This window comes from Euwallacea similis, chromosome 20 (genome assembly GCF_039881205.1).
Source record: "Euwallacea similis isolate ESF13 chromosome 20, ESF131.1, whole genome shotgun sequence".
NCBI lineage: Eukaryota > Metazoa > Arthropoda > Insecta > Coleoptera > Curculionidae > Euwallacea > Euwallacea similis.
In genome coordinates, this window is record NC_089628.1 from 561,801 (window position 1) to 573,898 (window position 12,098).

The 12,098-nt window shown below is 35.5% G+C and overlaps 1 protein-coding gene across 3 annotated transcripts; it reads right to left on the bottom strand.

Moving 5' to 3' along the window:
- Window positions 1-40: 40 nt before the first annotated feature.
- Window positions 41-11,453, bottom strand: Pkg21D (Protein kinase, cGMP-dependent at 21D). 3 transcript variants are annotated; one of them, XM_066399940.1, is made up of 14 exons: window positions 10,846-11,453; window positions 6,429-6,843; window positions 5,186-5,667; window positions 4,989-5,135; window positions 4,126-4,343; window positions 3,530-3,810; window positions 2,570-2,739; window positions 2,416-2,518; window positions 1,869-2,105; window positions 1,601-1,817; window positions 1,333-1,550; window positions 1,078-1,255; window positions 835-1,023; window positions 41-783 (listed from the first exon to the last, which is right to left on the bottom strand). In XM_066399940.1, exons 2-14 carry the CDS (start codon window positions 6,823-6,825, stop codon window positions 621-623), a joined length of 3,000 nt encoding a protein of 999 aa, XP_066256037.1. In that variant the 5' UTR covers window positions 6,826-6,843; window positions 10,846-11,453; the 3' UTR covers window positions 41-620. The 3 variants fall into 3 exon arrangements, with proteins under 3 accessions (XP_066256037.1, XP_066256039.1, XP_066256038.1); XM_066399942.1 differs by having other exon boundaries at window positions 1,869-2,099; window positions 2,419-2,518; window positions 10,846-11,452; XM_066399941.1 differs by having other exon boundaries at window positions 5,186-5,658; window positions 10,846-11,448.
- Window positions 11,454-12,098: the final 645 nt, after the last annotated feature.

Sequence of the window (12,098 nt, forward strand, 5' to 3'; positions counted from 1 at the left end):
CAAACCCGTGACGCAGCTTTATAAGTTCAATACTCAGACCTTATCTATGGATAAATTTATTGTCACGTACCTATCTAATGTTATATGGGAAATTTACATGAAATCACTTAAATTTAAACCTACTTTTATACAATGATATATTAAAATGTATCACAGAAAGAGGATCTTTATTGAAGAAAGGGCAAGAAAATGTAGCAGCAGAAAAACTGGAGTTTTTTTAAAAAGGTTAAGAATATTACAAAGTACATATGTATATACTTAAATCTTTAAATAATACACAAATTTACACAGTTGTATCAGTATAATACTTGGAAGACACCATTACACCATCAGTGGTAGAAATAGAAAAGGCACATAGTCACTCAATTAGAGATTATTTAAGAGTATAATATTTATTAACTCACTAGTTAAATAAGCTATCACCTACTAACAACACAATTAACCCAAAGCTCCACTAAACTACGAAACAATGGCACTTGGTAAGGCAGCTTTCGTGAAATTCTGCTTCATATAAAACTTTTCCCTAAAAACAAGATTCTCGTTTGTTTATTGCTCTCGTCCTATTGACTTTTTCTGAAAATTCTTCAGAAAATTGCCACTTTTGGAAGATTGTAAATGGATCAGAAATTTATATCCCAATCAGAGGATTCATCTGGTGGAATATCGTTATCTTTGGCGAAACAATCGAAATTTCCGGTATCAGTAGGGCTGCGCACAGGTTGTTGAATAGGGGATATCAGAGATCTAGCTACCAGACCATCCCAATCGAAACTTTGGAACCACCTAAATATTTCAATTTAGAGTGTACGAATACGCAGTAAATATATAACTTACTTATGTTTCTTGATATCAGTGATTCCTCCTCTCTGATACCCCAAGCGTTCAGAAGGCATATCCCTACACAACTTCTTAATGAGACTCTGTGCAGATCTACCAACATTGTATTTGGCAAAATCGATCATGTCGATGCCCTTCAAGATGAGGTTGTAGGTCTTCATAGGGTCCGCCGCTGTGAATGGTGGGCTAGAATAGAAAACATCTCATTGAAGGAATAGGGATAGAAGAGTTAAGGCTTACTTTCCAGTTAAAAGTTCGAACATGAGGATTCCTAATGCCCAATAATCAACAGCCCTATCATGACCTTTGTTGAGAATGGTCTCTGGGGCTACATATTCGGGGGTGCCGCAGAAAGTCCAAGTTTTGCTGCTGTAGCCCATTTTCTTGGAGAAACCAAAGTCTACAAGCTTAACATAACCTGAAATGAGCATTGGAGTTAAGATCGTTAAAAAATCTAAGATCGAAAGTTTTATTTTAACTATAAATGTAAAGTACCTTGACTATCCAGAAGCAAATTTTCCGGTTTCAAATCCCGATAAATAATCCCTCTTGCGTGCAAATATTCAAACGCTTCAATAACACATCCTGATATAAACCTGCAGGTATGATCATCAAAACAACCCCTATCCCTTAAAATAGTCCAAACTTCACCCCCTAAACAGGCCTCTAAGAGCATGTAGACGTACTTTGAATCCCTATAGGTACCGTACAACCTAAAAAAGCTGAATGCTTTTTGACCTTTCTCAAGCATATAAACATTCACCTTGCAATAAAATCACTTCTGCATCCAAGCATGATATTCCTTTCACTATAAATGTGCTCTTGTTGCTGAGTATCTACAATGTGCTGTTTCTTCAGGCATTTAAGAGCAAAAGTAAGGGATGGGTCTTTAACGTATTGCACTAGTTCCACTCGACCAAATCCTCCAATGCCCAGGGTGGCCACGACATCCAGATCGTCCAGATTTATATAATCGAATTCTTTAAACGAAAATATAGTTTAAGATTTTATATATGTATACACAACAATACCTTGTTGCTCAGATAAAGCAGGCCTGCTCAGCCTCTCCTCGTCTCCATAATCCTTCTCTTTGATCTCACTTAAACTTCCTAAGAGTTGATTAAAAGAATCTCTGTCAAGGGTCAAGCACTCCACTCCAGGACGAAGAGCTACTACAGAGGCAGTCCTGCAATCCTCTTTCAAAAGGGCTTGCTCTCCAAAGTAGTCCCCTCTGCCTAGAGTTCTAATTTCCTCTTCTTCTAGTTGAGCTAAAAGGTCAAATAAGAATTTCAAGTATATTATCCTTCATTTACTGTAGTTAAAAAAGGCACATACATATGTATGTAAACTTTTAAACTCCTTTAATTTATACTATTAAGACATTAAACTTGTTTATTTGAGTGAGTCATATTTGCGTAAAAATAAAAAATACGTTTTAGGTCCTTTGGGACTTTGTAAAAGCTTTATTTTAGTCTTGGAAATGGATGCCAGAACCCAATAATATTATGGTTTTTCTATGGAGAATCTAATGGAGCTAAAAATATGAAGCAATATATTATTACTACTAAAGTTACTTGCCAGGCAATCTTTGAGTGACTTTAACATTGCCACTGCTGATAATGAAGAAAGTATCCCCGCTGGCATCTTGCCGGATTATGTAAGCTCCTGCCGGATAAAATTCCTACAAAAAAAAACAGCTAACAAGGCGATTAGGTTTAAAAGTAATACTTACTACTTCCAAGACATCTGCAATTTTACTGAGGACGTCGTCGGAGAGATTAGCCAGCAGTGGCACCGACTTTAGGAAATTGAGGTTGTCTTGTAGGCGCTGTAGACCCGTCCTTTTCATGATTTTTTGGAAGACTTTGCGATCCAATCGCCATACTTTTGAGTCGGTCAAAGCTAGAAGAAAGAAGTTTTGTTAAGAAATTATGAGATTTGAGAAATTCTATAAGGATCGACATTAGTACCTTGTATACAAAGAAAGGTCTGCAAACGCATGTTGCAAGAATTACCAGTTTGCAACTATGTACTAAGCCTACTGATTTGTAAATTTGGAAATAAGAAGCAAGAGTCATTCATCCGTTTTCATTAAAATTATCTCCCAGGACTGTTACAGGTGGCAACAAATACTGAACAAATATTTTCCAATCAAATCTCTAAAATCTATTGTCCTGAGCTAAATGTGATCAACCTGCCTTTACTATGTATTATTATTATTAGGTTTCATTATCAATTCATTTCATACAATATTACGCCATCAAAAAATTCATTTATCACTTATGAAGTAACTGTTTTGTGTTATCAGCCAAAAAGCTTAAAAATATAAAAACGAATTACTGAAGGTGTGAATGCATGATCCGTCCACTCGAGCTATCCCGCCCTATAGTAATGTATCAATTAAGTCACGCCCAGAGTATCTACTTGTACAGTCAGTATCAGTGCATGCGATGCAATTACGCCCACACCACTTGTAACCCAATGAGCTGTGGGTTGTTTGTAGCTCCGCATTCATGACACTCTCTGATTGGTCGACGTGTAAACAACTCCAACCGAACTCATTTGTTTTAAGCGGCGAGGGTGTGACTTATATCCTGCCATCGCTGATTGACTTCAATCATTTTTTATGGATATGTTTGAATGATTAAATTCACTGGAGGACAGAATAACAGTAAGGCATGCAAATACTAACCTCTAATTGAGGCAGTCCTAGTGCAATTATACAAAATTGCGAGTTCGCCAAATGCTTTCCCCGAACCCATGTGGCCTAATATTTTGTCGTCTTGCAGCACTTCCAAATCTCCTTCAGCAGAAACAAACAGATGGACTCCAGCATGGCCTTGACGTACTATATAAGACCCTGAAGGGTATTCCCTCGGCTCCATGGCGTCCACGATTTCGCGGATTTGAGACGTGTCCAAGTTCTTCAGGAACGCATTGTCCATTATGGCATCTTTAATCAGTTGTTTGGACCTGGAGGTTAATTAAAAAATTTGACATGTATGAGACAAGTCTATACTCATACTTAGATACCTAGAGTTCATTATTGCGTAAACTGCTGGTCAAAATAAACAGGACCGTTTTTTTTGGGCAATTTTCGAGAATGTCGTAACCAATTTGAATAATTAAAATAGATCCTGAAAGTGCAATAATAATATTTTTATGAGTTGTGTGTTAAAAGTGTGTCTCCTTTGTTTTGAGCAGCAGTTTTTCCTAATTTTCAGCTCTAATATCGAGAAGCATGAATCTGTTGGCTCAAAGATGCGATGGTATAACTATATACCTAACCTGAAGTCTTTCTCATATTTATCCAATTTGATATCTGGACTCTGAATGATTTTCTCACTGGATTCAGCAGATACGCCTTGTTTCTTATGATGAGCAGTACTGGTCTCATTATGAGTGGGTAAAATTGGCAAAAGGCGATTTGCCATAGCGTGTTGTTCTTGGATGCTGGTTAAAATATCGTCTTTGATTTGGCAAGTTGTGGTTTGATGTAGAACACTCTAGGAAATATGTTAATAACATATTTAATTAAGGAAAGTTAAGGCGTCTAAAACTCGGGATTTACAGACTTTGTGGTTGCAAAGTGATTTATTTTTGAACGAATTAGATTATCAAGTATAAATCATTGTTACACGTGCCGCAGATGAGTATTCAAATATTGGGAGATAAAAATAGCTACAGGAAGCTTAATAATGTTTCACCGCTTGCAACTTGGATATAAAGAATATTTTAAACTTAGAGATAAGAAGCATTGTCTATTTGCACTGTGTCTATCAATTTGTAACTTAGCGACAAGCAAATCTTCCTATTATACTCTAACCCTGGAAACCTATCTGGACCTTGCTTACTTTACATACAACTGCTTTCTCAAATGCGAAACAAAAGCCCTTGCGAACCCTCGCAGAAGTTTATTTAAAACCAGGTTCATTCACTGCTATCTGGCAGGTCTAATAAAGACTTTAATTTCCTGCCAATTCTGCCGGCCTGAAGTCTATTATTCAATACGAGAACGCACTTTAGAGTGTTCAACAAAGCGACGTTTCCTTCCTTTACAGATTAGCTGGATCACGGTCTAATATTAAATTCTTCTATTTATCCAGGAAGAAGCAGGAATTATGACAATGAATTTAAAACAGAATACTGACCTTTAATTTATGCACCTCTCTCTGCAGCTTCAGAACCTCGTTTTCCTTGAGACTAAGTAAATTCTTGGTCTCGTGCAATTCTATCTGAGCCGCCGTATATTTCATCTCCAAATCTGTTATATCCTTCTTTAAGCGTGCCTCTACCATCTGAAATCCCACCATTCAACAAAATCGCAGAAACTAAATTCTGAAGTCACCTTCAAATGTTCATAATCCTCCACATGAACAGTTGACACCTTCTTCATAGGCTTGAAATCCAAGGTCTTGGAGTTCTTCCTTATCTGACTGATATTCTCCTCAAGGGAGTTTCGAGACCCGTTTTTAAAACTGGTAATACCATTCCCCATTGGTCCAAATAGACCAAACTCCTTGAAAAATCTTTCAGCCTCTTCGTCTTTTTTAGTGTTTTTATGTTGGTCCTTTTGATGTTCGTAGGCCAAAGCTGTTGCCTTATGATAGTCAAACTTGTGCTTGATCTCCGGGTAGAGATGAGCAGGAATTGAGTGGTTGTTATAGTCTTCTTTAGACACCTCCACTGGGATTGGAAACGTTATTTCAGGGTGATTGAGAAAGACGTTAGCTTTGATCACAGAGGAGGAAGGCGAAGGAGTGCCTGGGGTTTTCGCTTTAAGACATACGTTGGGCTGTCTAATTGTAACCTCTGAGATGTCTGAAACAACTACAACAATGTATTCCTATAAATCAAAATGTTTGAAGCTTATTTTTATTAATAATAAATATTGCTGATGGCTTGCAGTAATAATAATTGCCTTTTCAATTTGACAGGATTTTATTAATATATGCATATACAAAAATGTATAAACAATTAACGATCATTATGTTATTTAAATTTCAATGTGCTAATTAAGTGGTTGACTGTTTCAACTATTTATATCTTTAGATGTTGTGGTCTATTATTCATTGTAATTGAACAAGATTGTATGGTACACAACTACACTATAAACACTACTTTGTAACATTTAATTTGTGATTCCTGAAATTACCTATAAAAACTAATTAAAAAGTATGTTTATTACTATTGTTAAAAAAAAATCCAAAGTTCAAACAACAACGATCAGTAGCATTGTCCATATAAATAGGGCAGCGATTTTCACTAATCAATGCTAAAGAGGGCACTTTTGCCACTTAAGAAACACTTAATTTCATCTGAAAAGGGGCTTCTCCTTTAATGTAATGGCCATTGTGAAAGGGGAAGAAAAAAAAGTGGATTTTGTAATTTTAACTGGTTTTAAAACCTTGAAAATCTGAGGTGATTTTCTACGAAAAAATAAAACTAAAAAAAAGTCAAAAATTTTTCGTCTTCCCCCTTTTCCATTTGTATAAGAATTCTCCTCCTATCAAAGTTATTAGATGCGTGAAAAACCAATCGACATTATACTGAAGGTTATATATATACATATATATAAAACTTTTACTTACCTATCTCCGGACTGGACAATCTCTTACTGTTGGCATCACGTTGATTTAGAAGAGCACCCGGACTGGACTTTGACGATCCGACCACTGGCAAATGGTCCTCATACCCACAATTACACTTCGCAAAAAAACTCCCGCACTGATGATGGGTATTGTTCAAGTTCAAGTTGAACTCTCGACCTGCAGAATTATTCTCCCGAACCCTATTTGCATTTAGTCCTACGCCTGAAGTCTCGGCAATGTCCTCGGAGGATTCCTTTCGCGCATGGACTAACATCGCTGATATCTCAGTAACAGAAGCTGGATATGGCGTTTTCATACTGAAAGAGGCCTCTTCCAGGACCATCTTATTTATGGGCTTGAAACAGCGGTCGTGATGGACCTCGGAATTGGCCATCATCTGGAATGTTTCGTCTGCCTAAAAATAAAGGTAGCCTTTACTTGTTGTTTTTGGATAAGATGATAAAATATTTATTTTTCTGATTTTGATGATGAGTGAATAAGAGGCAGAGATGGAGTTTTGGTGATTTGTTTTTTAAGAGATATAATTGAGTGGCAGCTCTATGGGACCCACGGTCCATTAGTTGGACTACGATCAATATTTTTGATCTAATCTGTCATGAAATTAGGAGTACTCGATTAACCACTCGATTCCTGTATATTGTTGCTAATAATAAATCCTGTCCTACGACAGGAATGTTAGAAGGAATCGATTTCCGGAAAGAAGTTTCCATGGTTCTGTGCATTCAACCTCGTATTTTTTAATAATCACTACCACGCAGATCTCTGGTTATACATCATTTTTTAACATCCTTAACGTAAATCCATAAGACAAAGACCTGTATCTGATGCATAAATACTGCCAAGAAAATTTCCTTCACAATGACAGACTAGTTTGAACAATAGTAACACAAAACAAACACTTTTCACAATAGGAATTGTTTACTTTGAGTTCAGATCTTTCTGGGTTTACTTATGCTCCTAAAGGTTGTGGATTTGCATTACAAGCATTTACAGTCCCCTAATGTTATTCAAAGTATTGCTTGAAATAATTACAATGGTTTTGTTAATATATAATATACAAAAACATGATGCAATATTAATGTTCATCTCCGGCTAGAACAAGAAAATAACAACAGTTATTATGAGCGTATATATTTAGGGATCCTTATCGTGTATTTCTGAATTAATTACCAATCTATTTATAATTAGCAAAGGTTTTATCAATGACACAACAAACCGAATTCTCAGGAATGGATGACGTTATTGCAATTTGTTATTGAGAACCAGGACCTTAATCGAATATTAATCGACCAGCAGTGAAAACCACATACTTCATGTTGACTACATTGAAGCTACAGGTATGAATTGGGCTGAATGCGATTTTCAGAGGTTCAGTGAAATTTCAAAGATTCTCATTATCTCTCATACCTGATGTTGCCCTAAACTGACTCGGTATGAAAGTTTTCATTAGGAAGAGCTGAATGTCGTAAATGTTTCAAAATCAACTCAAGCTTCTTTTTGTTCAAAATGTAGATTTTAATTCTAGTTACTTCTTCTATTTCTTTAATCTTCTTTCTACTTCTTCTCTCTACATTTATCTTTAATTCGGTCCGCCTAGTCTAAATAAAAAAACTGATTTCTGCCTCTTGCACTTGCATGTGTAGTTTAACATCAAGCTAAATCCATAAATCCAAAAGACTGAAAAATACCCATTCTCTATTTCAAACACTTCTATGGAATTTAGCTTGCAGATAAATTTAACTGTACACTAAAAATTCGGCCTTTGGGGAATATTTTGATAACGGTTTACTGGTTGAGGTTATTTTGGGATAGTCCAGGTTCTTCCGAGGATTTTAATCTCAATGGGCGTTAATGAAAATCGAACTTAAAATATTTTTGTTGTGAGTTTTTACGACCAATGTTAAATTCGGATTGAGCGACGTTTACTTAAACTGTTTTTAACGGGTCTTAGGAAGGGTCTTAAGGGCCGACTAAAGTCATTTCAGATTAGTCAAAGCTGAAAGTATCGCCTAATATTGAACCCAACTAGGGTTAACAAAAACTGAAATAAGCAGACTTCAGCTGAAAATTATTAGTTTATCGTCTCTCCTGAGTTAAGTTCGCATTGATTGATGTTAACGTAAATTGAGCACTGTCAAGAACAGGAATTTTAATCCTATTTGATGATAACACACATTAAATTTAAATCTTTGGCTGAGTTGTGATGATGCTAATGCCTATAGAGATAGGGTTTGTCAAGATCACATTCACAGTAAAAGTAACACCAAGGCAGAATTTTAGTCTCAATTAACGTTAACGAAAATGATTCTAACAAACTTCAACTTACTTTCGTGTAGTTAACGCTAGTTCAGGTTAGTTCAGGTGCAAACAGATCGTGTCAACGCTTCTTAAATAGGATTTTGATGGCGTTAAAACCACCAAAGTTACTTCGGGTTAGTTCAGAATCAGAGTAGCGCCCAAAACAGGATTTTAGTTAGTTGCAGATTGGCTGACTTGACTCTCAAGTAGACTCTGATTAACTCGCCTTAACAGGCCTTAGCAAGATTTTAAGGGTGCTCCGGGGTTAGCGTTTGTTAGTCTAGATTCATAGGCGGGGGACAATCAGGGATTTTAATGCCAATTGGTGTTAGTGAAAGAGTTTATCGGACTTTAACTGTAATTTTTTGAAGTACTAATAGGTTGTGGCTTTAATGTTATAGGTTTTTAGAGTGATAAACCGTCTTAAATCAATTCGCATTAATCCTGGCTCAAAGTAACGGCCACAAGGAGATTTTAATATTTGACTAAAGGTTAACTAAAAGCCAGTTTAACAAATTCAAAAACAAAAAGTCAAAATTTAGTTTTAACCGTGTGATCGACATTTTACCTAATAGCCGCAAGAAAAGCTGATCACATTTTTAGTCAAGCTGATCAAAATCTCACTTAAGTGGTAACATGGTTTTCCACTGTTCTCACCTAACAATGAATCTTTACGAACAGCTTCCTCGGCTATAATTTAACATGCAGAGGCGGCTGAGAGGTCCACTTCCCAAGAATTGTGGTAAATTTCTAATCATTTTAACGCAACATGATCGTTCTTCAAATAACAACTTTCATAAAACTACATATAAATAATCCCACAATTATTTTACATTGTATCCTCCATTCTTTCATATGATTTATTCTTACGGAAAACGTTTGTTTTCCTAATTGATTGATGCTTGTTTATATGAACTAAAGAGTGGTTAATTTCAACTGTAATTCCAGCTCCGTGTTTGTTTTACGGTCCAGAAGAACCGACAAGAAATAATTTATTTTAATCCATGGAATGTTAATCTAACGGAAATAGATTATAATAGGTTTTTGGGAATATATCATGGCGAATTAAATATGAGTTTTTATAAAAATGTGCCAATGTCTGCTTTTCAGTGCAAAAAAGCTTGTTACACTGTAAAGCGGTTATTTATTATGTTACCTATTTGTCATTTTAAATAGATAACATCAGAATGTTTAAGGAGCTGCGAACAGCACTAACTCATTTATTTACGTATGTGGCATTGCACCTACTAGGTCAAACAAAGGTGTCTAATTTCGTATTAAAAGGTAAAAATAAATTTGTTACCTAGGTGTGATGGGTATTCCTGCAACATATGTTTATATATCTAGCGAATATTATTCAGCTAATAGCTACTTAATCACGTGAGCTGCAAGCTATGGATTATTCATTCTTAGCTTATCTGAAAGTGCATATATATTTTCTATAATAAAACTGGTTACAGGAGCACGCAAACATTATTATTATTGTTGTTATGAAAACTTGCTTGCTGTTTCCTGTTTTATTCTCAGGACTCTTCGAAAGTAAACCATAGAAAATCGAATTCGCTTCTTAAAAGTGCCCTGACACCACCGGTACGAGAGCTAAAGTTATAAATAATTATTGGTTATCTAAATATTTGCTGTCTGGTGCTAATAAATTAAAACGACTCCAAAAGCAAGCCAGAATAAGAGATCTTTTATCAACATAGACCGTCGCAAATTGTATATAATACATTTTGTAAAAATTTAGGCAAACTTTTATCATGTAGATTACACACGTGTCATTTGAGGTCAACGGTGAGAACAATAAACTATGAAGCTTAAAAATGATCAAAACATTGTTTCAAACCTATAGCTAGTTAAAAGTGTTCCAAAAGTTTTTTTAAAAAACTTTCGATTTAAAATCCTTCAAAACTATCCTCCAAGTCCAGAATTCTCCATTGCGTCAAACACAGGCAACTGGGCACAAGGTTTTGCTAGTATGTTCACAGATCTATACATTTTTACATCAATTCATATTTGATTAACAAATCAAATTTATTAAAAATTACATCCCCAGCGCACACCAACTCCACTCACCACCCACTCTTCCAAAGCTCACCTTTCAAGCCATTTCTTATTCGCACTCACTAAAACCTCACTCCAAGATCTCCCTTCTCACTTTAATTATGTTTTGGGGCATTTATTACTACTCCTAGAAATTTTCAGCAGCTTATTGTCAACACTGATACCGAACTGATGATGGTGTGCGAAGCTCGATTTAATTCCCGCTCATGTAATTCACCATTCGCCGGTTGACCTTGCTGACTCTTTGGCTCATTATGCTACTTCATTATCGCCTGTAATCTTATCAATTGTTAATGTTTAGAGATGTGCCGGTTTAGAGAACTTTTGGGTAATTGTTATTATTGCGCAAGGGAAACCTGCAATTTGGGTAGGGGTTTTATAGTGCACGACCTCCAACCATGGACGTGCCTCAAACCGTTCTGGGAGTAACTCAATATCCAGTGAACTTGAAGGAAAATTTATTGCCGGCACCACTGGTTAGAAACAAAACAATATAACCATAACATTAAAAGTTAATAGTTAATAACATTCATTGGATGTGTGAATACGGGCTATAGGGATGGTGACTGGATGCATATTCGTGAGTGTTGTAGCGCGGCTTTGATTAATGTTTGTTTAGTTGTTCAGAGCGATTTAGTTATAGTCAGAGTTAAAGATCTTAATTTTTTGCTAATAATTTTGTGTTTTTGTATATACTTTTCCTCATTTATAAGCAAGATTTTACGGAAAGATGCAACTGTGGAGCCACATAAACTCAGGGAACAAGGGGATATACTCCTGGTGATTGATATTTTGTATAGTTAAAGCAAATTCCTTATTAGCAACATAAATTCTATTTATATTCAAAATTCTGATGCGAACTTTCAGATGGTATACATATATATGTATAATAATAATAATAAAATATGTATTTGATAAGCAATATTTACATAAGCTATTAATATCTAATAAAAACCGATTTTATTTCCTTGTATCAAGGACAGGCGACAAGAATTCACCAAACCTGAAGTAGTGGGAATTAAAAGGTACTTTTCTAATATCCAATTGTGTATCTTTTCAATATTGATCACGTCTATGTTACAGCTCACAAAAAATCACGATAATGTTTGTGACTTGTTATTTCCAATCTTGCTCATTGCTTTCATAACTTGTTCCTAATATATTTCTTTTTTCTCTAATAGATAGAATCTCTAATATACGAGATGGATTAGAGTTTGCTTAATGTCTTCTATATTAACACATGTTAATTTGATTAATATTTTTTTCTTCGGTACAAGCTGAGTGCAG

Coding starts and splice junctions, on each gene's coding strand:
- Pkg21D (XM_066399940.1), bottom strand. CDS start 6,825: ATGATGGCCAATTCCGAGGTCCATCACGACCGCTGTTTCAAGCCCATA. Junction 1,818..1,868: donor TGCTTTATCTGAGCAACAAG/GTATTGTTGTGT, acceptor TTTCGTTTAAAG/AATTCGATTATATAAATCTG. Junction 784..834: donor ACTGATATCAAGAAACATAA/GTAAGTTATATA, acceptor TGAAATATTTAG/GTGGTTCCAAAGTTTCGATT.